A 27,886-nucleotide genomic window follows, 5' to 3' on the forward strand; every position below is an offset into this window, starting at 1 on the left:
GGCGAGCTCGGGCACGCCACCCCTGGGCGGAAGGATAAGGAAGGACTGGGGGCCCCGGGAACGAGCCCCCCCCCGCCATCCCCCTCCTAAAGCGATGCACCCTCTCCCACTCCCCAAGCCACCTCAGCCTCAGCCCCCCTCCCCCTCCCCAGTCTGGCCTCCAGCGCTGGGTGAACTCGGTTGGGTGTCACTCGACGCCCACTAGGGGCTGAGGAGGCTCCAGTGCGCAGACTCCGGGCACCGGATAAAAGCGGAGCTGGAGCGTCCAGCGCCGTCTCGATGGAGGAGCGAGAAACGGAAGAGGTCGGGGGGAGAAGCAGCAGGAAAAGTACAGCCACCGTCAGCGCCGCTTTCCTGCCACCGTGTATCGGGGTAAAAAGCTGCCGTTGCCGTCGGTGCAGTTGCCGTCGCCGCCTCCTACTTCTTTTGGCCCCGGGGAAGGACTTCCCCGCCGGCGGGACATGTGCGGGGTGGGGAGCGGGCGTTCCTTTATGTGGCGGGGATTAAACGAGGGAGGGACAGAGAGAAGGTGATCTCGAAGAAGAAAGGGGGAAGGCCAAAGAATAAAACAAGGGTTTTCCCCCCACTAAAATGACACGGTGATTCCGGTTCTTGTTTTCGGGGTCTTTTCACCCGAAATGGCGGTTTCCGTCTTCTCGCTCCGCAGGGACCCGGAGCGCTTGGTAAGCGGAGTGGGGAGAGGCAGAGGCGGTCCTCGCAGCCAATCGGTGCCTGAGGTGTTCCGACGGGCGCGTCGTGATTGGCTGGCGATGACCTCATGCTGCAGCAGCGGGTGGGGCCAGAGCCGTCGGGGGAGGCTGTTGCAAAGGCAGTGAGGGAGAAGTGACGATGGCGATCGTTGCTGCCGCGGCCGATATGGAACCCAAGCAGTGGCGAAGAGAATCTCAAGGCTCTTCCCTGAGTATTTCCTCCTGTCCCTGCGCGAGGTGAGGGCCCCGGCTCGGCCTCTGCGAAACTTTGGGGCGCTGGCGCGGACGAGGAGAGACAATTCCTCCCCATGACTTTTGTAACTGCGTCAGGGCAAGATGGCGCTGGGTCTCCTTGGGGCGCGGGGGGAGAGGCACGTCCACCGCCGCCGCAGCGCATGTGACCGGGCTGCATTCCTGTGGGGTTTGGCTCCGACCCAGGCTGGGGCGGGGGAGGGGAAAGGGCTTGGGCGGAGGAGACTGTGGTGCGGTCGGCGTTGGCGGCCTGAAGAGGAAGAGATGACTGTTGGCGAGCGCTTCCCCTCCCCCATACAGCTCGCAGCTGCGGCTCCCGGGGGAAAGCCCCTGGAGGGACGCTCCTGACGGGGTGTGACAGCTGTTGGTGGAGGAGAAGGTCTGGTGCCCTATTTTCTTATCTACCTTTCTCCTTGCGAAGTACTTACGTAAGGTGGCAGGTTCCTAGTGTGGGAGTCGCCATCAACTGTGAGCCCCTGAGGGCCGCTGGCCTGAGCGAGACTAGCTGGGCCACAACGTCAAGAAGTATCAGTTATTTTCCGGGAAAACGTAAAGTTGCTCGGATACCAGTAGACAAATGCTTACTAAATTTGGAAGCAAGTGTAAAAGGTGTAAATAACACCCAGGAACACTTAAAATTTCCTGAGAGTTAGAAGAAACCAAGGAATATGCCTTCGGAATTTTGAGGACCCTTTTCCTTTTCAGGCTTTCTGTTCTTCCGTCTGTACTTCTCCTATCCTCCCATCTGTATATCCTACAAGAATGTGTAATCTTAGTGGATATGCTTTTCTTTTTTATTTAGGCGTGGTTAGTAATAACAGAATAAAAGCTGTTAGTGTTGTAATCTGTTTGAAGTTTAAGGATGTTTTCAATATTTTTGTTTCTCTGTCGCCCTCTTAACTATGGTTTTTAAAAATAAAAGACGGAAATGCTCACGCTCGGTAAATGTTATTCCTTAAGATTCCTGCACCATTATGAAGCCTACTCTGTTTAAATCACTTATGTAGAGGTATGAACTGGAGTTTTAATTTTTGAAATATTGCTAGTTGCAGGTCTTTAGTTCAGAAGTTTTTAAGTAGACTATATCGGTAGATTTATTAAGAAAGTACTGGTTTTGTTTTTGGTTATTCCCAGTTGGCCAAACAAGCATAGTAGCCATTCTGATGAAAATTTAATAGGCTTCTCCCCTTGGGTGGTGTTGAGAGCAGGGAGTTACACACAACAAAGACCTTTGCACCGAAACCTGGCTTGCTTTTTGACAGAACACATCTTGTGCTAGGAGGAAATGTTTGCTGGACCTGAAAAGATGGGTTGAACTTGGGTCAGGGTTATGTTATTTCCTTTAGTGTCAGTTGTAGACTTGAGAGTTTGAAAACACAATTTTTTTAATTCACTTGTTTATATTTAAACCCTTGCTAGTTTTTGTGTCTTTTTTAGTGCAGTAATATGAATGAACTGAAAAGGCTGTAATTAAACTGTAAATGTGAAATAGTACAAAGATTTGAGTTCAAAGTTTGTGTTTGTCCAATGTGAATATAAACTGGGCATTTTGTCTATAAGAACTCTTGAATAACTCCAAGGATGTAGAAGTTGTGTCTCCTGTACTCTTATAGCAACTTTTTTTTTAAGATTTTTTTTTTTTATTCATGAGAGACACACAGAGAGGCAGAGACATAGGAAAAGGGAGAAGCAGGCTTCTCACAGGGAGCCAGATATGGGACTCAGTCCTGGACTTTGGAATCACTCCCTGAGCTGAAGGCAGATGCTCAACCACTGAGCCACCAGGGAGTCCCTAAAGTCAGATTTTTAAGGTAATTTTCAGTTACCTTAGCTTCACTTTGCCTTAATAAGAAAGAGAAGCCATTTTTCAAGCTAATAGAGAGACAGCCTTGTTTTTTGTCTTTTTCATCAGCATGCCCTCATTATGCCTAATTCCCAAATCTTGAACTCTAGTTTTTCTTTGGCCACGCTCCTGTTGTATTTTAAATGCTACTTGCAATTATTTCTTTACTGACTACCTTCTGTGTTGTATGTTCTCTCTGGGCAATTTCATTTGTACTTCTTACTGCCCAATAAACTCTAAATTTTCATCCTAGCTGTAAATGCAGTGTTAAGGTACACAGGGGGGCCCACAGGCTTCCTGTACTGCCATAAAATTCTGAGCTTGGTACTAGATTCCAAAGAATTTTGATCATCCATTCCTTCAGGTTTCTTCTGCTTCTCATGTTTCATTATTTGAGTAAACCATACCCGAGCCTTTTTTTTTTTTTCTTTTTCTTTCTTTTTTTTTTTTTTTTTTTTTGTTCAAATCATCTCTTGTACAGTTGGAAGTTTTACAACTGGCTTTAGGTGGCAGACATCCCCTAATAGAATGCATACTGAGTGCTGTTTCATACTTGTGCGTCTTTGTCCACACCACCTGAAGTACTTCTACTCCTGGATAACTTGAGACTTTGCCTCCTGAAACTCTTCAAATCCTTACTCCCAAGTCATACGAGCCATTCTTTGTGTTAATGACAGCCCAGTGCCTGACCCTTGGTTAGCATCCAGGTGTACCAAGTTTTTTGGTTTCTTTTTTTTTTTTTTTTTTTTATTTATTTATTTATGATAGTCACAGAGAGAGAGAGAGGCAGAGGGAGAAGCAGGCTCCATGCACCGGGAGCCTGATGATCCCGGGTCTCCAGGATCACGCCCTGGGCCAAAGGCAAGCGCCAAACCACTGCGCCACCCAGGGATCCCAGTTTTTTGGTTTCTTTGAGGTGGATAACACTCTACTAATAAACTGTGCAGTGCAAACTGGTAAAACCTAGCTTTCACACTTTTGACCACCAGGGTTTGAAGAGGAAATGAAGGATTAGGGAGGCTCACAGGCAAGGTTTCTTCCCCCTTTGATTTATAAGACAGGGGATGGGGATATTTCTGCCTTCAGAAAGGTAGGAAGGAAAAACTGGCCTTATTTTTCAAAATCCATACTTCTCAAATCTAAAGAACATTTACCTACAAACCTGTATAAACACCAGCGATTATTTGGGTCCCTAATTCCTTGATGAGTTTGGGGCTTCTCAAGGTATATTTACTATTGCTTGCTCGTACTAGAGGACCCAATTTGCTGTGCCCTTGAGTTTGGTTTTTATCTTTTTTTTTTTTTTTTAACTGTCCTTTATAAGTGTCCGTGTGCCAGCCTCTGGTAGCTACGTATGTTTTATGTATCATGAAGTTGGCACTCCTGTAATAGGGCTTATTAAAATTGCATGTAAAATGAAGTTCCTCAATAAGAATTCTAAGAGTCAGATTTGAGCTTTAAAACAAACATTGTGATCTTTTTTTTTTTTTTTTTCTGTGAAAAGCTTTTTAGGGTATTTTTGAATAGTGAATTTCTTTCAAAGCTCAAGTTCAGAATACTTGAAACTACATGGGACTTTGACTGGATTTTATTTTTATATGGTTTTTCTTCTGCCTCACCCCCACTTTAATGATCTAAGTGTAGAACAAAAAGATGTTGAAAATTGAACTTAAACTATTAAATATACCTTAAAATGTTGTGGTTAAAGAGACACCACCTGATTAGTTATTCCTGAAAAGTGAATTTAGTGTTACCTTTTTCTTGCTCGGCAAGGTGTTATTTCCGTTGTTAACACTAAATTTGAAATTCGTTTTTGCAAATAGTACTCAAACTTGCCATGGTTGTGGATACCTTGAGTCAATTTGATTGGTTTTCTTAAGAAAGAGAGGTTTATTCTTGAGTGTTCAGAAAACATTTTTAAATTTAACTGCTTTCTGCTATTCAGAAAGATCCGGCCTTGGGGTGCCTGGGTGGCTCAGTCAGTGGAGTGTTGTTGATGGATTCCAGCTCTTGGGTTCAGCTCGAGTTAGGATCTCGGGGTCGGGTTATGATCTCGGGGTCGTAGGATGGAGCCCTGTCCTCATCAGGGTCCACACTCAATGGGGAGTCTACTTGAGATTCTTCCTTTTCCTCTGCCCCTCCCTTTGTGTGAGAGCTTGCATACTCTTTCTCAAATAAAATACATCTTTAAAAAAAGATCAAAGGCACCTGGGTGTCTCAGTTAAGTGTCTGCCTTCACCTGAGGTCTCTCAATTTTTTAAAGAAAAAAAAAGCTATACTCTCCCTGATAATTGTTCATGTTTGAAACATCTTTTAAGTATGGAGTTTTATTTGGAAACTAGAGAAACTAATAGTATTCTCCTTCCATCTGAATGAGGCAAATAGGAAGCTAGCAAAAGCTTGCAGAGCCCACTGTAATGTTCTGTGGAATGATTTAACAGTAGATGCATAAAATGGGCTCTTTAATATTCAGTGTGAACTGTAAACTTTAGTATCAAATGTAAGAATGGAGCCAGTGAAGAAAATACTGAGAAACCTGTTGGATGTCCTTTCTTTGCTTAGAATGAGTGGTAATTTACAGAATAAAATTTCTGAGTGTACCTAGTTTCCCAACTCTGCTTATTCTATGGAGAGCTTGTGATTGTGTTTGCTTTCTTTCTTTTTTTTTTTTTTTTAAGGATTTTTTATTTATTTACGACAGACACAGAGAGAGAAAGAGGCAGAGACACAGAGAGAGGGAGAAGCAGGCTCCGTGTAGGGAGCCTGACGTGGGACTTGATCCCTAGTCTCCAGGATCACACCCCCAGGCAGAAAGCGGCGCTAAACCGCTGGGGGGCCACCAAGGCTGCCCTTGTGTTCGCTTTCTTTCTTTTTTTTTTTTAATTTTTATTTATTTATGATAGTCATCACAGAGAGAGAGAGAGGCAGAGACACAGGCAGAGGGAGAAAGAAGTAGGCTCCATGCATCGGGAGCCCGACGTGGGATTCGATCCTGGGTCTCCAGGATCGTGCCCTGGGCCAAAGGCAGGCGCTAAATCGCCGCGCCACCCAGGGATCCCTTGTGTTTGCTTTCTTAAAGAAAAATATCTTATGTCATTTTCCCTTCATTGTTTCTGTTTGCCACAGGCGTTGAAGAATGTAGAATTTATCTTGTATTTCTTTTTTTTTTTTTTTTTTAAGATTTTATTTATTTATTCATGAGAGACACAGAGAGAGAGAGGCTGAGACATAGGCCGAGGGAGAAGCAGGCTCCATGCAGGGAGCCTGATACAGGAATCTCTCCCAGGACCCCAGGATCAGTACCTGAGCCAAAGGCAGATGCTCAACCACTGAGCCACCCAGGCATCCCTTATCTTGTATTTCTTATAAAAATTGGATTTGGTGGTTTTTGTTTGTTCCTGTTATAACCACACCACAAAACAGCCTTGTCTTTTTGAGGGACAATATGTATCTTCACTGAACAACTATCTTTTAAATAGTACTGGTCCTGATAAATTGGTTATCAACCTACAGTAAATGATATTTCATGCAACTGAAACAAATTGAGTTAAATTATATAGAAAGTTATTCTGAGAGATTATGTCACTTTAATATTCCTTATTCTCAAAGGTATTTTTAAAAGTGCCGGGGATCCCTGGGTGGCGCAGTGGTTTGGCGCTTGCCTTTGGCCCAGGGCGCGATCCTGGAGACCTGGGATCGAATCCCACGTCGGGCTCCCGGTGCATGGAGCCTGCTTCTCCCTCTGCCTGTGTCTCTGCCTCTCTCTCTCTCTCTCTGTGACTATCATAAATAAATAAAAATTTAAAAAAAATATATATATCTATAAAAAAAAAAAAAAGATAAAAGTGCCCCTCCCAAAATGTATTGATATTTGTGTCTCAAATATAAAACTGTAATCTGGTTTTCCGGCTCTGGTTGCTTTGTTCTTGAGACAGTTTGGAACTCCAGCTCTAATTTGAATAAAGTAATTGGCATTTCTATCGTATTTAAGACACACAAGACATGGGACGCCTGGGTGGCTCGGCGGTTGATCATCTGCCTTTGGCTCAAGTCATGATCCCGGAGTCTGGGGATTGAGTCCCGCATCGGATATGGAGCCTGCTTCTCTCTCTGTCTCTCATGAATAAATAAAACTTAAAAAGAAAAAAAAAAAAGACACAAGGCATAATTCCCAGCCCTTAGGTTTTCAGTTAGTTCGGCAATATAAACTACTTGGTAATTAGAACTTTTGAAGCATTTATATATATATATATATATATATTATATATATATATATTTATATATATTATATATATATTTATATATTTATATTTATATATTTATATATATTTATATATATATAAATGTATATATAAATGTTTACTTGTTAGTTTTTCCCAACCTCTATTTTTTTTTTTTAAGATTTTATTTATTCATGAGAGACAGGAGAGAGAGGCAGAGACACACAGGCAGAGGGAGAAGCAGGCTCAATGCAGGGAACCTGAGGTGAGACTTGATCCTGGGTCTCCAGGATCACGCCCCCGGGCTAAAGGTGGCACTAAACCACTAAGCCGCCGGGGCTCCCCCCAACCTTTATTTTACCTTTTTAAATTTAGCTCAAGTTTTAATACCATATTTTTTTTGTAAAGATCGGTTTGATGCTAACCGTTAACATCACAGAAAGATTATTGGTTAATAAGTTGAGGATATAACAAATGGAATTAAGGATTTTGATCCTAGTTCAGTGAGAGTGGAGTGGAGTTGTTGGGAAGTCTTTAAGCACTCAAAATCTTTAATTGCTAGTGAATCCCCTCGCCTCCAAAAAGGAATGCTGAGCACCCAGAAACCTATTTGATACTATTGTATATACTTTATCTCGGTTAGGTGCTTATCTCACCTGAGGTTTGCAGAGCAGTAACTTCCGACCCATTCTCTCTGACCTCACCAAAGTTTATATTCCTTGTCCTAGTTAACACTGTCTGAATGAACACTTAGTTTTAAGCTGAGACACAGGACAGTGAGATGTATTAGGACTTGTTTTAAATCTTACCTACCTTTAACCTTAGGGTAAGGGACTGATACTTAAAAGCCTTTAATAATGTAAATGGAGGAAGAGCCTGAATGAGAGTAGGAGTAAAATAAGGAGGTGGTATATAAGACTTAAAGAAACATCCATGCTGGTTGCCTGGATCTGGAGTGAAAAAAGAACTGACTTTAGAAAAATAATTGTTTTAAATTTATTAAGTTTTCAAGATGAGTGTCAAAGCTGAGTGTATTCAGTCCTAATGGAAGAGGAAGAAAGTGGAAACATTCATATTTAAATATGAGAAGGAACAGATTCTATTTGTCATCTTCTTTAGATGGCTAAATTATATGGCATAAAGTCACAGGAAAAGAATGCACAGCATAAGAAAGTGATAATTGTGATCGTTTGTATGGTAACATAGTAGGAGTAAACTACTATAAATGTATAGTAAACTTGTCAAATTCCTGTTATATACTGAAACTAATAAGTCAACTACACTCAAGTTTTCAAAAAATAAAATTAGGAACAAATAAAGTAAGTAAATACAAATTATATGCCAGTACATACTTAGTTGCCAGAGTCTTATTAGTCATAGTAAGAATATTTTGTCCAAAACTATCCTAAGGATACAGTGTTAGGTTATTTTGTAATTCACAGAAATTATAGCATTTTAAAGTACCCTTTTAAAAAATCTAAATGGCTCTCTAATTAGAGTGGAATTTATTTTAAAGATTTTTTTTTTTTTTTTTTTTTGAGAGAGAGAGAGAGTTGGAGCACAAGGGGCAGAGGTAGACTCCCTGCTGAGCAGGGATCGGGATGGAGGGGCTTGATCCCCTCCATCTGGAGACTCTGGGATCAGGACCGAGCTAAAGCCAGAGGCTTATTAACACTGCCCAGGCACCTCATGAGTGGAAATTTTTTTAAGCCAAGTTGTTTTAGGTTACGATTTTAGTTTGTTTTTAAACCTGAGGTTTTCAGTTATTCATCACCTACTTTAGGTTTCCTCCTCCTTTATTTTTTTTTTTTTAATCTTTATTTATTTATGATAGTCACAGAGAGAGAGAGAGAGAGAGGCAGAGACACAGGCAGAGGGAGAAGCAGGCTCCATGCACCGGGAGCCCGATGTGGGATTCGATCCCAGGTCTCCAGGATCGCGCCCTGGGCCAAAGGCAGGCGCCAAACCGCTGCGCCACCCAGGGATCCCTTCCTCCTCCTTTAGACAATAAAACAGCATAAATCCATTCTGATAACTCTGAAAAACGTACACTGGTTAGTTAACTCTTTCAAACCAGGTTGCTTCAACCACCAGTGACTTGATTCCTAAGGAGTAAAGTAAGCCAAACGTTAACTAACCTTGTAGGACTTTATAAACCTCTTCTTTTTACATGTAAAACTGAACTCACTCTGAGCAATTTGCACCTTTCCATCACATACACATTATGCCCAGTGCCTGGTTCCTATTGTCACTTCAGTGTTTTTGAGATAAAGAGGGAACCTATTTCTACTCCTTCCTGAAGATAACTATTTTTTCTAAGTTTCTAAGTTTTATTAAGTAATTTCTACACCCAATGCAAGGCTCAAATTTAAAACCCCAAGATCAAGAGTCACATGCTTTCCCGACTGAGCCAGCAAGTGCTCCAAAAATTAGATATGCAAGAAATGGCATTTTTTTCTTCTTCTGTAGTCAAAACCAGCAAAAATAATCCTTATTCTCAAGTTCATATGATAACAATAGTATGTAGTGTAGCCACCTCTCCTGTCTTAAAAACAACTTGTCTGACCACATCTTTTGCAGGACAACAATCTGGCTACACTCTGTATTCCCATATTCTGACTTTACTGCAAGTTAAAGGGCAAATGGGAGTTAAAAGGATAAGAGGCAACGTCAAATGGATGTTTGAAAAATCCTTTAAGAATTAAATGACTGAGAGAGGAGCTATTCTAATAACTTCAGAAGTCAGGATTCATATTCTTAGAGAATATGGAAAAACTATATGCAGTTGTCTACATTTTGTGAAAGTTCTGTATTATTTGCTCCAGATGCAGGTGGTCTTCTAATCATGTAGTGTTGAATTGCTTAAAATGTATACCTTATTGAGAGGCACCTGGGTGGCTCAGTTCTTCAAGCGTCTCTTGATTTTGTCCTAAGTTGTGATCTCAGGGTCCTAGGATGGAGCCCCTTGTCTGCTGTGCATTCATTGCAGAATCTGCTTGTCCCTCTTCTTTGCTCCCTCCCTCTGCCCCCCCTTCCTCAAATAAATATAATTTAAAAAATACATGTGTGTGTACATATATATGTGTGTATATATGTATGCACACCTTGTTGAAACTCTTTGGTTTATATGCTAATACCCTTTGCTAGTTGCTACTTCTGTCTTTCCTGTTTTCATTAGTTGGTTTCTTCCTCTTAACTGTTGGTATTTCCCAGTGCTGTGTCCCCAGCCACCTTTTCACCAGTTGTGTTAATTTCCACATCTTTGTTTACTGAGGACTCCTGAATTAAAACTAAACAGATTCAAAACTGATTTTTTTCTCTCTCAACTTTTCCTTGAATTTTTTTTTTTGTCAATGATTCTCTTCTAGCTTAATTCATATATCCAACAGCTTTCCAAAACAAATCTTTTTGCTTAAAATCTTCCAAATAATTTGCCAGAGGTTGAAGATCATGAACACCACTAAAATTAAAATGACCCTAATTTCAGAGCATCTGAGTGGCTCTGCTTCTCCCTCTGCCCCTCCTCATGCTGTCTCTCACTCTGTCTAAAATGATTAAAAATCTCTTAAAAAATTACCCAAGTTTCAGTATTTGCTCTTCCAGGGGCACCAGAGTGGCTCAGTCAAGCATCTGACTTCAGCTCAGGTGGTGATTTGAGGGTCCTGGTATCCACCCTCACTCTGGCTCCCCACGCGGCAGGGAATCTGCTTCTCCCTCTGCCCTTCCCCCTGCTCTCTCGGTCTTTCTCAATTTTTTTTTTTTTTTTAGAGATTTATTTATTCATGAGACAGACGGAGAGAGAGGCAGAGGGAGAAGCAGGCACCTTGCAGGGAGCCCAATGTGGGACTCGATCCCGGATTCTGGGATCAAGCCCTGAGCCAAATGCAAGCACCCAACCGCTGAGCCATCCAGGCATCCCCCTCAAAAAAATTTTAATATTTGCTCTTCCACTTAGGGTGAAACTTTAGGTGATTTGTTCTCTTTAGTTTCATAATCTGTAGAGTAGGTAAAAGAGTAACTATTTTATCTTACTGGTATTAGGGATTAAATAAGAAGTAAACCTCCAGGAGCAATTTTTGATTTGTTGTAAACAGTTATTTTTATCTCCAGAAAAATGAGACATTCCTTTTTTTTTCTGTACCTTTTATGTTCCTCTTTTTTTTTTTTTTTTAAGTAGGCTCCATGCCCAGTGTGGAGCCCAATGCACAGCTTGAACCCAGGACTCTCATCTCAGAGTCGGGCACTTAACTGAGCTACCCAGGCACCCCATATATTTCTCTTTTCTGTTCACCTACGAGATGTCGGTAGGCAGGATCTCACTTATCTTTGTAGCTAAAGTGCAAAATTCTGGCATATAATAGGCATATCAGTTTTGTTGCACAAAAAGCAGATAGCTTTGATGAGAAGTGCCTGAAAATTTTGCCATGCCTTATGTTTATGGGAATAATAGCAAGTCAGTGAACTATGTAACTGAATGCAACATGCTCCAATTTATTCTTTATACCATCATGTTAAAGACTTTGAGGTGTTTTTTTCTCCCTACTTTTTGGACACCAATATTTTGCCAGTTTTCTTCTCAAATCTGGTTCTGTCTGTCGTGTTCCTCTATTTGCTGAAATGTTTGTACTTGTCCTTATGCAAGCTAGGACTAGGCCCTTAAACTTATTCTAATTTAGAGTCAAGCCAGGTGGATATGTACTGTAAGCATTCAGGCAGAACCCCTGCTCACAGGTAATGTGTCTCACAGAGGAAATCAAGTTTTGGTAAAATATTTGTGGATTTCAGTGGTGAAAGGGGCAGTGAAGCACAACATAAGAAACCAGTTTGACTAGGCTTGCATGCAGCACATAGATAAGATTGGAAAAGAGGGTGGATTGTGACCAGATTTTTTTTTTTTTTAATCTAGAGTCCTTTGCCAGTGAAGCTCAATCAAGCCTTATATATATAATTTTTTTTCCCCATTTCTCTTTTGAGGAAGTCCTCTCAGAGAGGGTAATGGCTGGCATAAAGTCTCAGAATAGGCCTGGAATTCAGATACTGCTAACTAATTCCAAATTGAAAACTAGATCACTAGTCAAAGTCTGTCATACACTAGGTTTCCAATCTCATTCCTAATCTTCCTTAATCTGACTCTAAGGTGGGATTAGGGTTAGAAAAAGTATTTGATTTTTTTTTTTTTTTAGATTTGATTTCTTTCTTTCTTTCTTTCTTTCTTTCTTTCTTTCTTGTTGGACATAGGGAATCAGAGCAAGTATGAGCAAGTCTGATGACTTTTCCTTTCCTGTTTATGCTCACCTGTTAGAACCTATGTGGTTTTTGTTGTTTAGATTTTATTTTTAAGGGACACCTGGGTGGCTAAATTTGTTAAGCCTCTGCCTCCAGCTTCGGTTGTGATCCCGGGGTCCTGGGATTGAGCCCCACATCAGGCTCCCTGCTCATGCGTGCGCTCAGTCTCGCTCTTTCAAATAAAATATTTTTTTTTTTAATTTTATTTTTAAGTAGTCTCCACAGCCAACATGGGCCTAAAACTCACAACTCCAAGATCAAGTCACATGCTCTACCGACTGAGCCAGCCAGGTGCCTCTACAGCCTACATGTCCTTGATTGACTTGCTTCCTCATCTGTAAATTGTTTAATTATCTGCAAATGTGTAGCTTAGTGCCTGACAGCATTAGATGATAATTGGTAGCTACTAATTAATCAACACAGATTTAAGAGACTTCTGGCATTTTAAATTTTATTCTGAGAATCCACGGAACACAGACAACCCAAGTCTACTTGTGTAACAAAAGCCAGAACTGGTAATTTTGCTCCTGCATCAGGAAATCTTGACATCTGCTTTCCTTATTAAAATTCTAGACCCAAAAGAATTTATTAAGAGGCTTCAAATTTCAGGTGTTTTTGTTCATGTTTGTACATCTTAAATTATGTCCATGCCTGTTGTATTTTTTTATGGCTTTAGGACAATATACAAACATTTGGCAATCAGGAGAAATCCTAACAATAATTGTTATAATATATAAATGCTACCCTCGTATGACAGGACGTTATCTGACCGTATAAAACTACCAGTGTAAGAAAGTTGTGACTGTGACTTGAAAATAGTCATAAACAGTTTTGATAAATTCCAGGTGACTTTCATGTTCTCACCACTTTCCAGTGTATTATTTCAGAAGAATTTGTCCATATATAGGTCTGGGAACTATCTCCTTTAGAAAGCAGAAACTTATAATATCTGGTTAAATTAGGGCATTTAAGAGGAAAAAACACTGTGTCATTGTTAGCATTTTTCTATAACTGCATAAATGCATAACCTGGTAATTCTGCACACGATGTTATTTTTAGAATATTTCCTGCCTAAGCAAATTGCCATATTACACTTTTTTTTTTTCCTAAGGAGGGAGATGGGGCAGAGGGAGAAAGAACTTTTTTAGGTTTTAGAATGCACACGTTGGGGCTGGGGGAGGGGCAGGGAGAGAGACAAGCACCTCCCCACTAAGCACAAAGCCCGACACTGGGACCTGGACACATCTCAGAAACCCAGCTGAAACCAAGACTCAGGTGCTCAACAGACTAAGCCACCCATGCACTGCCTCCATATTACACATTTTGACCCAACCATGAGCTGTAGTAAATGTTTGATTTAATGCTTTTATTAAAGTTTAAAAATGTCCATCTTCACACATGGTTTAATTAACCTTACTGGTACTTAACAGGATAGTTTTTCTACTTTGCAAAAGAAATCTGTCCCAAACACAACACCTGTGTGAAACTAAAACAAGTTTCAGTGATTCTAACTTTTTTTCAAAATAGCGATATGCCTAAGCCCTTGTTTCATCATGTAATATATCACCAAATATAGTTTCCTGGGTGAGCTAAATATTCTTCTAGCTAATACCTTTTTTTCTGAAGGTTCTTGGCTCTAACAGTTAAACATTTTGAAAAACAGTTTGATTTAGGTGCTCATGTATCAACTGATTTGTGTATTTATATTGTGTGCCCAAAATATTGGGAGGGGGGCCCAGCTGTATTAGATAACCTATTCCTGTTTTTTTAAACATTGATACATAAGATCAGAACCAGCTAAAAATAAATACCATTTATACCCAATGTATGTCAGCTGAACTTGGATTATCTTTGCTTTTATAGTATACCACAGCAGTTGTAGTTTTTGTTTTGAGAGCAAGGGGTGGGGGAGGGAGGGCGGGCAAGGTCAGGAGAGCAAGAATCTTAAGCAGGCTCCATGCTCAGTTAGGAGCCTGACTCCAGGGCTCTATCTCAGGGCCCTGAGATCATGACCGGATCCAAAATTAAGAGTCTGACACCCAGGCGCCCCAGCAGGTGGGTTTCAGTGATAGAAGAGATGGATTTTTGAAATAGCCCTCTTAACAAATGAAGAAATTGAGGAGGGTGTATGGGGGGGCGGGGCACAGAGGGACAAGCCGACTCCCTGCTGTGTGTGGAGTCTAACACCAGGCTTGATCTCAGGGCTGAAGTCATATACTTAACCAACTGAGCCACCTAGGCGCCCCAAATCATTTTTACTTATTTTTAAAGATTGTATTTAATTTATTTTGAGAGACTAAGACAACAGGAGGAGGGAGAGAAAGAGGGATGGGTAGACTTTTCACTGAGCAGGGATGTAGGGCTCAATCCCAGGACCCTGGGATCATGACCTGAGCTGAAGGCAGACACTTAATCAACTGAGCCACTCAGGTGCCCCTAACTTATTTTTATTTCCAATACTTTTTTTTTTTTCCAATACTTTTTATATCCTGTGCCTTGATCTCTCCTGGGTGATCATTAACAGAGTAGGTAGCTAATTTTTGCTTCCTATTTTTACTGCCCCCTCCCATTTTTTTAACTCCTGTACTTTACAGATTTTCCTCTTAATCATCAACTGTACAGTTTCTGTAATTAATGTAACAGGTATACTCTTGTAAATACATGTGTATCAGAGTATTAACATGATACTTGGAGTGCCTGGCTGGTTCAGTCAGTGGAACTGTGGCCCTTGTCCTTGAGGTTGATAAATTCAAGCCTCACATTGGGTAGTGTTTACTTACACTTTTTTAAAAAAAATAAATGTTAAATAAATAAAATTTTTGAAATGTGTTATCCTTGCCTCTGGAGGCAAGAATGAGTTTTATTTATCAGTGACATTAAAGTTTGGTATTCTAGAAGTGCTCAGCCTCTGTAAAGATGACCAGGAGTTAGCATAGTTAAATTGAGGGGAAAACCAAGACTCAAAACTTTCCTTGTATTAAGCTACAAAATAAACTGACCTCTTAAATTGCATTTAGGTAGTAGATTACTTCCTAATTCATAGTTTTAAGTCCAAATAGCTTTCTCAGAAACTAAAAACACTAAGTAGTAGAATGAGGCTTATGCCATAAAAATCTAAGTGATAATAAGACATTAATAGCTCGGACATAAAATTGTTTCTGTATATTTCTGCCTTTTTTCTGTCTGCTAAATGGGAAAATTATTCAAGGATAAATTCTGAGAGTAGTTTAATTGGACGCCTACATCAAAGTGGGCAGTTTTTAAAGATTCAACTCTTTAGACTCTTTGTTAAGTTGTCCATATAGATGCTTGGTAAAATCAGTTATTTGTGGAAGGGAAGTAGCTGCTTGGTTTTCTTTGCATAAACTGCCCCCCCCCACCCTTGCTATCATGCATTCCCCCAAAAATTAAACAATACTTACGTTATGTTTTCCATTTCTAAAACAGTCAAGTCAAAAAATAAAAAAATAAAACAGTCAAGTCATATGTTTCCTGAAATTTATTTTACTTTGGTAAACTGGAACAGTTTCTCCATGCCATGCATTTTTATGAAATAACTGAAATTTGTGTGAAATCTAAAATATTCTAAATATGAATTAGCAAAGTAAAATGAAGGAACCAGATTACAAAAATAGGTCATGGGGCAGTGCTTTGGGGAGACGGGAAGAAGACAATTAAGGCATCATGCGTGGAAGTTTTAATTTAATACCCTGGAAAAGAATTCTCAGTGAAAAGAAGGTCTTTGTAACTGTCATAATATTTGGTATTTTGGAGCTTAATTATTACAGCCAGATTAGTGATTTTTTTTTTAACTTAGGGTTCTATCATAATGTTCATTTGAAGGTAAGTGTAGGGATATTGGCTCTGATTGAGAGAAGAATAGGAAGAGTTTTGCCATCACAGGCCATGTGGACTTAAAGCCACAAATTTTTGTTTACCTGAGATTAATATAACCTATGTGTTCATTATATATGAACTTAAAAATTTTGAAAAAACTATGATTTTGAAAGTATTTCAGTATTTTTAGAGTTTGATTATTCGTGTTCTTTATAGCCTCTTTGTCTCACTGGCAGACCTTATTTTCTTGCTCATTCTGTTGTTACTGCCCATCAAGGAGACATTGTATGCCAGAAGGCTTTGAGCTACTTGAGGAAAGGGTGCTTATAAGAACAGGGTAATTATTAATCACAATAAACAGTCTTTGTCAAGGTGCCTGGGTAACTCCCTTTGTATTAGTATCTGGCAGTGACTAGATAGCTTCTTAATAAGCAGGTTAGATTTGTTCCTTCTAAATCATGGACTTGAGAGTCTAAGTCTTAGGTCTCATAGGAGCCTTGATAGGTTAACATGGGAAAGGTTCATGTTCTATATCCCATTCAAACAATACAGAGCCGTTTGAGAACAGGGTAACTTCAGGGGTTTAAGACAAATCAAGCAGTGTATTCATCTAGATCTTTAGGATACGAATCAATAAAGCAATTAGGAAACTCTTGTGTGGTTTTTGTTTTTGTTTTGTTTTTTGTTTTTTGGTTGAATCTATCAAATCTATTTATATATGAGAGACAAACTAAAGAGTTGGAAAGGTTTTCTAAGTATCTATTTTGAGGGAGAAAGCGTGAGTGAGCATGAGGTGGGGGGCAGAGGGACAAGCAGACTCTCTACTATGCACGGTTCTGGGATTGAGCCTACCTGAGCTGAAGTCAGATGCTTAACCAACTGAGCCACCCACGCGCCCCAGGACATATGATTTTAAAATTGTCTTTTTGAAAAACTTGCCACATTGTTCTCATTTTGCTGTGGAATAATGAAAAATTGTGCAGGATTCATTTGGGGCTATTTGGGAATCATTCATGTGTCTCAACTCTTTTTTTGTGACAAGTCAGTCTATTAGTCATTGTAATTCATTACAAGTCATTTTGAAGTAAACAAAATGGCTTATATTTCCAACAGTCTAATTAGGGTAAATCCATGAGTTACAGCCAGAATTATTTTTCAAATCATTTCAAAGTATTACCTAATACAAAGAAATAATAACAGAAATAGGGTTACAGTTTTGTGGGACTTTTGTATAAGTGTTACAGAAATGGGTAAAGAGGGATCCCTGGGAGGTTCGGTTGATTAAGCCTCCAGGTCTTTTTTTTTTTTTTTTATATATATATATATTTATGCATGAGAGACAGAGAGAGGGAGAGAGGGAGAAGCAGGCTCCATGCAGGGAGCCCAACATGGGACTCAATCCCCGGTCTCCAAGATCCCACCCTGGGCTGAAAGTGGTGCTAAACTGCTGAGCCACCAGGGGCTGCCCAAGCCCCCAGGTCTTGATTTTGGCTCAGGTCATAATCTCAGGGTCAAGTGGAGCCTGCCTAAGATTCTACCTCTGCCCTTCCCTTGCCCCACCTCCAAATAAATAAGCTTAAAAAAAAAAAAGTAGAAAAAAACATATTAGAAAATTAAGTAGAATGATTTAACTGGGTCTTTCTGGATTGTAGGCTTACAATGAGTTTTCTGCAACAGGAATGTATTACCAGAAAGCATTTGATTTTTTTTTTTTTTTCCCTGAAGCTATTCTAGTCTGTAATGATACTGGAAATGTTGAACATTAACTTGTACATTAACTATATGGGATAAAAACTAAAACCGCTATGGTCTCCACTTGTCAGAAACCGAAGATCTATCCTCAATCCTTTACTACCACATGTCCATTATGTCCTTAGTACTGTCCATTTTAATTTTTTTTAATTTCTTGGTCTGCTTGCCCTTGGCTTCATCACGACTACCGCTACTTCAGGCCTGGCATAGAGTAGTCAGTTGCCCTGAATATTTGCCAAATAAATGAATTATTATATATCTAACCATGTAGCGGCCTCCTTGCTTACCCTGGCTATAATCTTACCCCTTCAAATTTGTCTCTCATCCTTCAAAGTAATTTTACTAAAATGTAAATCTGATCTTACTGTAATGTAAGAAATGCTGAAATGCTGTAATGTTCTGTAGGATGGCGAACCAGGCCCTATGATCTGGCTCTCCCCTTTTTCCAAAGATTCAGTTGCACCTTCTTTTGCTTCCAGCCATATTAACTACCGCTTTCAGTTCCCCAAACCTTTGTTCTCTCAGACCTTCTTTAGTATAATCATCTCTTCATGGTGTACTACTTCTCTCTCTCCCCCTTGTGAATGCATCCTTCAGTTCAAGTGTTTTTCCTCTATGAAGCTTTTTCTGGTGTTTTTCCAAGCAGTCCATTGTTCTTTAAAATTCCATGTACCTTTTATCCAGCCCCATTATAGCACTTACTGTAGTTGGTTAGAATCTCCTTTAGAGAGGAGATTCTCTTTAGAGAATCACCCCTTTAGAATGTGAGCCCCTGGAGAGCAGCGTTTCACTTTGTCTCCCTGAGATAAATGCTTGCATTAATATTTGGGACAGGGATGCCTAGGTGGCTCAGCGGTTCGCCACCTGCCCTCAGCTCAGGTCGTAATTCCGGGATCCAGTCCTGCATTGGGTTCCCTGCAAGGACCCTGCTTCTCCCTCTGCCTAGGTCTCTGCCTCTCTCTCTCTATGTGTGTCTCATGAATAAGTAAATCGTTAAAACAAAAAAATACCTGAGACATAGTAAGTGCTCACTTTAGTAAATGTTTGGCTTAATTAGGTCACTTCCCTCTTTGGTATAAATCTATAAATAGCTCCTAAACTTAGATTGTGAAGAGAAGGAAAGAAGATTACAGATGAATTTTCATAATTAAATGTTTTTCTTAAATTTTCAAATCCAAAATTGCTAATGATTTGTGCCCAAGGGCAAAATCATCCTTATTCTTAAGAGATTCTTAAAAGAAAAAAAATTGGACATCCATCCCTCTTCAGTACAATAATTAGGTGCAGCTATCTTGAAAGATTAACAATACCAGATCAAACATCTGGTACTTCTATCCATTGCAGGCAGATAAAAGCCTCTCAGAACAGTGTTGTGTTGGGCAAAATGAAAATTCCTGTCCATCCTCTGAGGTTTGGTTATAAGTTTTTATTTTTCACACTTAACCTACCTTTCCAATGTGTAGAAAAAGATAACTATAAATGTAGGGTTTTTTTTTTTTTTTAAGATTTTATTTATTCATGAGAGACACAGAGACAGGCAGAGACCTAGGCAGAGGGAGAAGCAGGCTCTTTGCAGAGAGCCTGATGTGGGACTGCGGGATCACATCCCGAGCCAGAGGCGGACGCTCAACTGCTGAGCCACCCAGGCGTCCCTATAAATGTACTTTAGAGAAGATAACTTTCCCATAGCTTACTTTTTTTTAAAGATTTTATTCATTTATTCATGAGAGACACAGAGAGAGGCAGAGACATAGAGGGACAAGCAGGCTCCTTGAAGGGAGCTTGATGCGAGACTGGATCCCAGCATGCTGGAATCATGACCCAAGCCAAAGGCAAACTCTCAACCACTGAGCCAACCAGGTGCCCCCATAGCTAATTTTTCTTAACAGTTCAACAGCCTTCTGTTAATTTTAGAATGAAAGTTCAGGACTAGATTCTGGTATCTTACCTCAAAAGAATAGCTTTGGGCCCAGTACTATGGATGGAGATCCATAAATGCTTACCAGTATGCAGCAATAACAATCTTAGGGACTAAGCAGGTGTACATCCTCAAGTGGCAGTGATAAAATATGTGTATCTCTGTGCAAAAAGTTAGCCTCAGTTCTGAATGGTTTACAGTCAACAGTGTTAATTCCCATTTTTATAAACTTGAATCATTAATGTGCTAACCAATCTCTCCCACAACGCAAGCAATTATATATTCTTTGGGAAGGTTTGGCACTAATTTAAAAATAATTTTTTGGGGATTCCTGGGTGGCTCAGTGGTTTAGCACCTGCCTTCAGCCCAGGGGGCATGATCCTGGGGTCCCAGGATCGGGTCCCACATTGGGCTCCCTGCATGGAGCCTGCTTCTCCCTCTGCCTGTGTCTCTGCCTCTCTCTCTCTGTGTCTCTCATGAATAAATAAATAGAATCTTTAAAAATAAATAATAAATAAAAATAATTTTTAAGATTTGCAACATTAAATATAAGTTGATATATTCTGTTTACATACATACCACCAAATTTCTTTTCCAAAATGTTGTTCCAGGTACTATACCTAAAGAACTGGTAGCAGTACCATAATGCATTCAGTTCTCGAGGCAAAACTTAATTGGTTATCTTTTTTTTTTTTCTTTTTTAATTAATTTATTCATTGGAGGGGGGCAGGCAGAGACACAGGCAGAGAGGGAGAAGCAGGCTCTATGCAGGGAGCCCGATGTGGGACTCGATCCCGGGTCTCCAGGGTCACTCCGTGGGCTGAAGGCAGCGCTAAACCGCTGAGCCACCTGGGCTGCCCTGGTCCTCTATTTCTAATAATTTTTTGTTAAAGGCAAATTTTTACTCCCAGGGTTCTAGGTCATAACTACAAAACCTTCTTTTTTTTTTTTTAATTTTTTTTTATTTTATTTATTTATGATAGTCATACAGAGAGAAAGAGAGAGAGGCAGAGACACAGGCAGAGGGAGAAGCAGGCTCCATGCGCCGGGAGCCTGATGTGGGATTCGATCCCGGGTCTCCAGGATCGCGCCCTGGGCCAAAGACAGGCGCCAAACCGCTGCGCCACCCAGGGATCCCTTTTTTTTTAAATCCACTTTTTAAAATTAGTTTCCCTACTGTGGGAATGTTAAAATGCTGTAAGCCAGTGGTTCCCAAGCCAGTTTGATAACCATAATTATCTGGGAAGCTTATTAAACTATGCATTCCTGGGTTCCACACCCAAACTTCCGCAAAACAAGATGTTAGGTGTCATCATTCATAATTTTCTTAGGATGTAGCAATTCCTGAAGAACTATATGCTGATCTATTTAATGTGACCCAGGAATCCACCTATTTTACAAACCTCAGGTACTTTTCATGTAGTTATCTATTTAATAAAGAGATGTGAAATGAAGTGTTCCATTAAAATGTCTATACAAACCTACAGAACAAAGAATTATTTTCAGTTCTTTTTTGGGAAGTATTGCTGTAATATTGGCTTCCCCAACCTAAGAAGCTCGGGAAGACTATTGTCGCGAACCTTTTCTCAGGTTTCTTCTTGAGACTTCAGAACAGCAACACTCTTTTCAAAGAAATTTAGAATATTCTGATGAACTTTTTTTCCTCCAGTAGATAAAAAGCCAAGTATTATTAGCCTGTAAACCAGTTTCTGTGCTTTTAGGTTGTTTTTGTTTTGTTTTTGTTTCTTAAGTGTGCTAAGGTTTGTTGTGAAAGGGGAACCTTGTTTCTAAATTCCTCACCTTTAATTAATATATGAGCATCTTAAAAGGGGGAGGAGCTTTTGGGGTGCCTGGCTGGTTCAGTTGCTAAAGCATGGAACTCTTGGGTAAAGGTTTAAGCTCCACGTTGAGTGTAGAGATTACTTAAATTTAAAATCTTAAAAATTTAGGGGGCAGGCACCAGGGTAGCAGTCAGTTAAGTACAGCCTTTGGCTCAGGTCATGATCCTAGGGTCCTGGGATGGAGCCCCATGTTGGGCTCCCTGCTCCATGGGAGTCTGCTTCTCCCTCTCTCTCTGCCACTTCCGTACTTGTGCGTGCTTTCTCCCTGTCAAATAAATAAAATCTTTATAAAAATTTAATTTTTTTAGAGGGGAGAAGAGGGGTACCTGGCTGGCTCCATCAGTAGAAGATGCAACTCTTGGTCTCTGGGTTGTGAGTTCGAGCCTCACATTGAGTATAGAGCTTACTTTTAAAAATCTACAAAGGGCAGGACACTTGGGAGGCTCAGTGGTTGAGCGTCTGCCTTCAGCTTAGGTCATGATCCTGGGGTCCTGGGATCAAGTTCCGCATCGGGCTCCTTGCATGGAGCCTGCTTCTTCCTCTGCCTATGTCTCTGCCCCTCTCTGTGTCTCTCATGAATAAATAAATAAAATCTTTTAAAAAAATCTGAAAAGGGAGCAGAGAGGAACTATCAACTATTATTTCAATATAGTGACATTTCATTCTAGTTTTACAAGGAATCAATTCTGAGACATTTTAGGCAGTGTGACCTTTTTTTAATTCAGGTTAATGTTGGGATGCCTGGGTGGCTCAGTGGTTGAGCGTCTGCCTTTAACTCTGGGCATGATCCTAGGGTCCTGGGATCAAGTCCCACATCGGGCTCCCTGCAGGGAGCCTGCTTCTCCCTCTGCTTTGTCTCTACCTCTGTGTGTGTCTCATGAATAAATAAAAATCTTTTTTAAAAAAAATTAAGGTTAATGTTTTCTCTTAAAGCTCAACCAGTAACGTTAAATTCTAGAAGTGTGACTCAGTAGAAAGAAGCAGCATTTCGTTTAGTATTACTAAAGAGTTGTAGATCTTAAGAAGTGAAGTCATGAGCTAGGACTTTTTTTTTTTTTTTTGATGGTCACACAGAGAGAGAGAGAGGCAGAGACACAGGCAGAGGGAGAAGCAGGCAGGCTCCATGCACCAGGAGCCCGATGTGGGATTTGATCCCCGGTCTCCAGGATCGCGCCCTGGGCCAAAGGCAGGCGCTAAACCGCTGCGCCACCCAGGGATCCCGAGCTAGGACTTTAAAGATCTACTTCAATACAAAAAATTCAGTCCTAATGCCAGTAAATATTCCCATTGGATAATTTGATATTTTGGTATCCTTTTCACTTTGAGTATAATTAGACTTTCTGCGTAGTAATGGAGGTAATATACTGGCCAAAGAGGTTTAAGTTTCTTTTCTTCACAAACTTAATAAGTCACTTTTTTTTTTTTTAAACTTATCTGTCTCTTCTTGATTGCTGTACCTTCACCCTGAGAGACATCAATTTGCTTATTAAGTCTGGTGTCTTGATCTTGTATGTTTGCGGTCCCCACCTTAGATTGATAAATAAGCATGGTTTTGAATTGTACATCATTTATAAAAGCTGAATATGAGGAACTACAAATTACTTGAGCAAGTCAGTAATGCAGCCGAAGCTAGGGAGAGATACATATGAAAAAATACAAGAAATATAAAAAAGTTTTTTCCTCAAACTCTGTGTGTGTGACAGATTGTTTCTGAGAAGGTCTTTTCAGGACACATGTTTTAGTCTAAAGTAACTTCCACTATCGTCATTATATTATTCAGCAGATAAACTAGGAGCAAAAAATATGATTTAATTTCCCTTAGATCAAAGTTAAGCTCAACCAGGTCTTTGCCTGCTGATTCTGGCAGCTTAGTTCCCTGGCTGCGCTTCACTGGTTGCTAGGTAAGAACAGTGGGAATCTTGTTCATCCATTCATAATCATCACTATTTAGATGATGAAGTTATTTCGCTACCCTGAGAATAATGGTTACTCTCTGATACCCTCATTTCACTGAATTTCTTTTCTTTGACATTCAGAGCACTGGGCAGGAGGACTGATTTGGAGGACTTGGGTATTTTTTTCAAGTTAAAGGATTGGGATTCTCCAGATTGGAAACCAGAGTAGTCCACATCATTGGTTGTGGGATCTTTTTTAACAGAAAAGGCAAAGACAATACAACTGCATTTAAAAGTAAAATAAATTGTGCAAGAAGGAAAGAAACTTTTAAAGGACTATATTTTAACTCACCTTGCCTAATAAATTCATGGCTGAAAGGATTAAATCAGGTATGGAATTTAGTCCTTCCAAAATTCCATTGTGTTAATCATTTTTCCTGTTCAAAGAGGGAGGAGTAATTTGAGTGGCTGGCGTTATAAACAATGCACTATATAAGCACCCAAGGGCAGAGATAAGAATGGAGCTCTGGTTGTCAGAAGAACTTGGCCATGGTACTTGTTTGTTTGATGGTTTCTGTTGCCCTGAGAGAGTCAGTCATCTTAAGGTATCACTATTCCTAAAACCAGAGTTTACACAAGTGCCAAATACATGAACAAGAGAACACCCCCATTAAATAAAATTCTTCTCAAACACTATTTTTTTAAGACTTTATTTTTAAGTAATCTCTACTCCCAATGTAGGGCTTGAACTCACAACTCCAGATCAAGAGTTGCATGCTCCACTGACTGAGCCAGCCAGGTACCCCTCAAACACTGCATCTTAAAAGAGCAGGTATATCCGGGCTGTCACACTGGTTACTCTTGCTCCATTCATTCCATAAGCTTAACAAATATTAATGTAGACTGATAGAATTTAGGGTTTTGTTTTTTTTTTTTTTAAGATTTTATTTATTCAAGAGAGAGAGGCAGACATGGACAGAGGGAGAAGCAGGCTCCTCACAGGGAGCCTGATGTGGGACTTGATCCCCAATCTGGGATCATGCCCTGAGCCAAAAGCAGACGCTCAGAGCCACCCAGGTGTCCCTAGAATTTAGGATTAACCTAAAAATCCTCTAAGGTATTGGGGCAGCCTGGGTGGCTCAGCGGTTTAGGGCCGCCTTCAGCCCAAGGTGTGATCCTGGAGATCCGGGATCAAGTCCTACGCCAGGTTCCCTGCATGGAGCCTGCTTCTCCCTCTGCCTGTGTCTCTGCCTTTCTGTGTGTGTGTGTTTCTCATGAATAAATAAATACTTAAGAATAAATAAAAATACAGTATCAATGTTGGCTAATTCCCCTCACTCTTTATACAAGCAGTAGTTTGCCTAAGATGTTACTGACTTCTTTTCAAACAGCCACAGTGATACTGGGGCAGTTCATTGCATCTTTGGAGTTTTTTCTTCTGGGCCTAAAGAGCTGAATACAATATTCTAAATTCTGTCCCACAAAAACATGAGTAAAATGAGGAATCGGGTAGGTAAATGGCAAACAGCATAAGTTATTAGGACACATGTAACTCACTCATAAGTGAACCAAGTCAACAAGAAGCATTTTGAGAAACTTAACCTTATTGGGGTGTTTTGTTTTTGACTAGTGTTACTTTACCAAAATATTCTTATAGATTTGAAAATAACTTTAGTTTTCATTATGTTAGCTACTAGAATTACAGTGGCAAATTTTAGCTATTTAAGAGGTAAGGTGTGAACGTGTACCACTGAAATTACACAAGTATATAATTGTAGCATTGTTGTGATAAATCTTTCAGTGATTTTTTTTTAATCAGTGAGTTTCTCTTCCCTTAGGGTAGGGCATGTATATATTTTAATACTTGCTGTATTAATTGGCCAAACAGGAGCACTCAGTGATAATGTGAGATGCCAAAAACTATTATGAAGACTAAATTGAATTAAATATCCAGCCAGAATTTTTTTTTAATATTTTATTTATTTATTCATAGAGACACAGGCAGAGGGAGAAGCGGGCTCCATGCAGAGAGCCTGACGTGGGATTCAATCCAGGGTCTCCAGGATCACGCCCTGGGCTGCAGGCGGCGCTAAACCACTGGGGCTGCCCCCAGCCAGAATTTTTAATGTAATCATATGTGCATGCAATTGAGATTTACCTTTCTCCCCCCCCCCCCAATAAGGACCAGGAAAGAAATGGGCAAACTAAAGGGAGCACAGCCTGTGTTTTTACAGCCTGGGGGTTTTAAAAGTTGTTGAAAGGGTCCCCATGTGACTGATACTGTGGCCTAAAAGTTTAGAATATTTATTTCCTGGGTGGCCTTTTACCAAAAAAAAAAAAAAAAAAAAAAGTGGCTTTTAGAGAGATTAAAGGGAATACTTTGAACATAAGACTTTTAAAAACAAATAATGCTCTCTGTTCATCAGAGATGATTAGTCTGTTCACCAAGGGATGATCAGTCACTACATAGCCAGCCAGCTATAGCCAGCTAAGCCAGGAGGTCAGAATACAAATACTGTAAGAACTGGCTAATGAATAGGCAAATAATTATATGTCATGTCACAGCCAGTAGAGTAATATGCCATCATTAAAATGAATTTATAATAACATGTAAAAATTGTTTTGGTATATTTAAACTATTAGGGTTTGATACCCTACTGGAGACATACAAGAAGAAAATGTAATTAAACTACTGGGTTAAGTAAATTGTGAGCCAAGACATGTATCATGCTTAGTATTCAAAAAGAATAATGGGATAAGTAACATTAAAAGTAAGGAGATTTTGCCTCCTCATTGGAAAACAACCTTCAAAAGATGGCACTATTAAGTTAAAGTTTTACTTCAGTAGAATCACAAAATTACTATAAATGCTTTTTGATTACTCAACAGACTGGTAAAGTTAATCAGACATAATAAACATTGTCAAGATTTTCTTTTAAGATGATGGACTCTCTTTAGTGAAATGTAAGCTTTTTATAAAGCAATTACCAAAGCTGTATTGAATTTAAGAATTGGTCATCCACGCATGTACATCCTAAATGTAGCTGCCCTCCTTGGGCATCCTTTTTGACTCATGCCAAAATTTATTATAACAGGGCTGTGTAAACTTCCCCCAGAAGAATTTACTTTGTGAGGCATAAATAAGTAATGTTTATTTTATTCATGATTTCACAAGATAGGTTGAGTAGGGAGTTTAAATTGCAAAATACAAGCAGATTTTATGTTCTGTGTAGCACTGGTCCTTACAAGGTCTCACTCAACACTATAGTTGCAGGTCACAGAGGGACATCATTACAGAGAAGACACAGTGTCTGACATCTTTGGGGAATGTCTCACTGGATTAAGCCAATGAATTTTGCCAGGTGTTTGGCAAGGTCTGACCATAGTACTGGTCGGCTACGTTTTTTTAATATATTTTGATTTAAGTCTGGGGCCTGCAAAGGCTGAGTTTCCTAACAGCAGCACATTCTCTCAACCTGGGTCCTAAGCATTAGCAAAGGTAATAAAGAATTGCAAATTTTAATCGTAAGTAGGTGGAGGAGAACTTAAGACTGGTTTAGTAAACTTGGAATACATTATATCTGAGCCTGAACATCTTGAATAAATGGCACACAGCCTTTGTGAAACAGGCTTTTCTATAGAAAAGCCAATTTCCATCTAGCACATTTCATTTGGGCAGTGTTCCTTTAATATAGTAGAACTTAAAGAATTTCAAGACAGATTTGCATTTTTGTACACAGATTATTCAGTTTTCTACCTCTGCAGGTATTTTTCCATCTGGTTCTACAAAATCTACAAATTGGCCAGGATAACCTTGGGACCAACCATAGAAATAATTCCAAGCAAATGTGATGTATTTGCCTCCAAGCCAGTGGTTTTTAAAATGAGAATCCTGGGTCAACTTGCATCAGAATTACCTGGTGCTTGTCTAGAGTTCAGGTTCCTGACAAACCTACCAAGTCAAAATCAGATCATGTCTAGATTTTGAAAAGGCAATTATAATGAAAAGAAAGAATGCTCCTTTTTTGAGATCTTGAAACTGCAGTCAGTGAAGAGACTATGTGTCCCCTTTTTAAAGTTTATTAATGAGGGGAAGAATAAAGTTTTATTAATGAGAAACAATACCATAATGTAAATGGGATGTTTTATGAAAAGTCAGTATTTTTAAAATTTTTTTTATTTATTCATGAGAGACACAGAGTTAGAGACACAGACAGAGGGAGAAGCAGGCTCCATGCAGGGAGCCCGACGTGGGACTCGATCCCGGGTCTTTCAGGATCACAGCCTGGGCCGAAGGCGGTGTTAAGCCCCTGAGCCACCCAGGCTGCCCGA

The 27,886-nt window shown here is 39.9% G+C and overlaps 1 protein-coding gene across 3 annotated transcripts in view; it reads left to right on the forward strand.

Annotated features, from left to right (window-relative positions):
• The window catches only part of LOC121501369 (homeobox protein Hox-A13-like), a 54,828-nt gene that overhangs the window by 333 nt on the left and 26,609 nt on the right, over positions 1-27,886 (forward strand). The window contains exon 2 of one of the 3 annotated variants that reach the window (XM_041773348.1): positions 153-1,895. The exons of 1 other annotated variant lie outside the window; for it this stretch is intronic. In XM_041773348.1, coding sequence (XP_041629282.1) covers positions 153-174 — 22 coding nt within the window. In that variant the 3' untranslated portion in view covers positions 175-1,895. Of the gene's footprint in view, positions 1-128; positions 1,896-27,886 lie in introns of those variants that run through there. One more of the 3 variants, XM_041773347.1, reaches the window with a different exon arrangement.

The sequence above is a fragment of the Vulpes lagopus genome, chromosome 11, assembly GCF_018345385.1.
Source record: "Vulpes lagopus strain Blue_001 chromosome 11, ASM1834538v1, whole genome shotgun sequence".
In the NCBI taxonomy this organism is placed as follows: Eukaryota; Metazoa; Chordata; class Mammalia; order Carnivora; family Canidae; genus Vulpes; species Vulpes lagopus.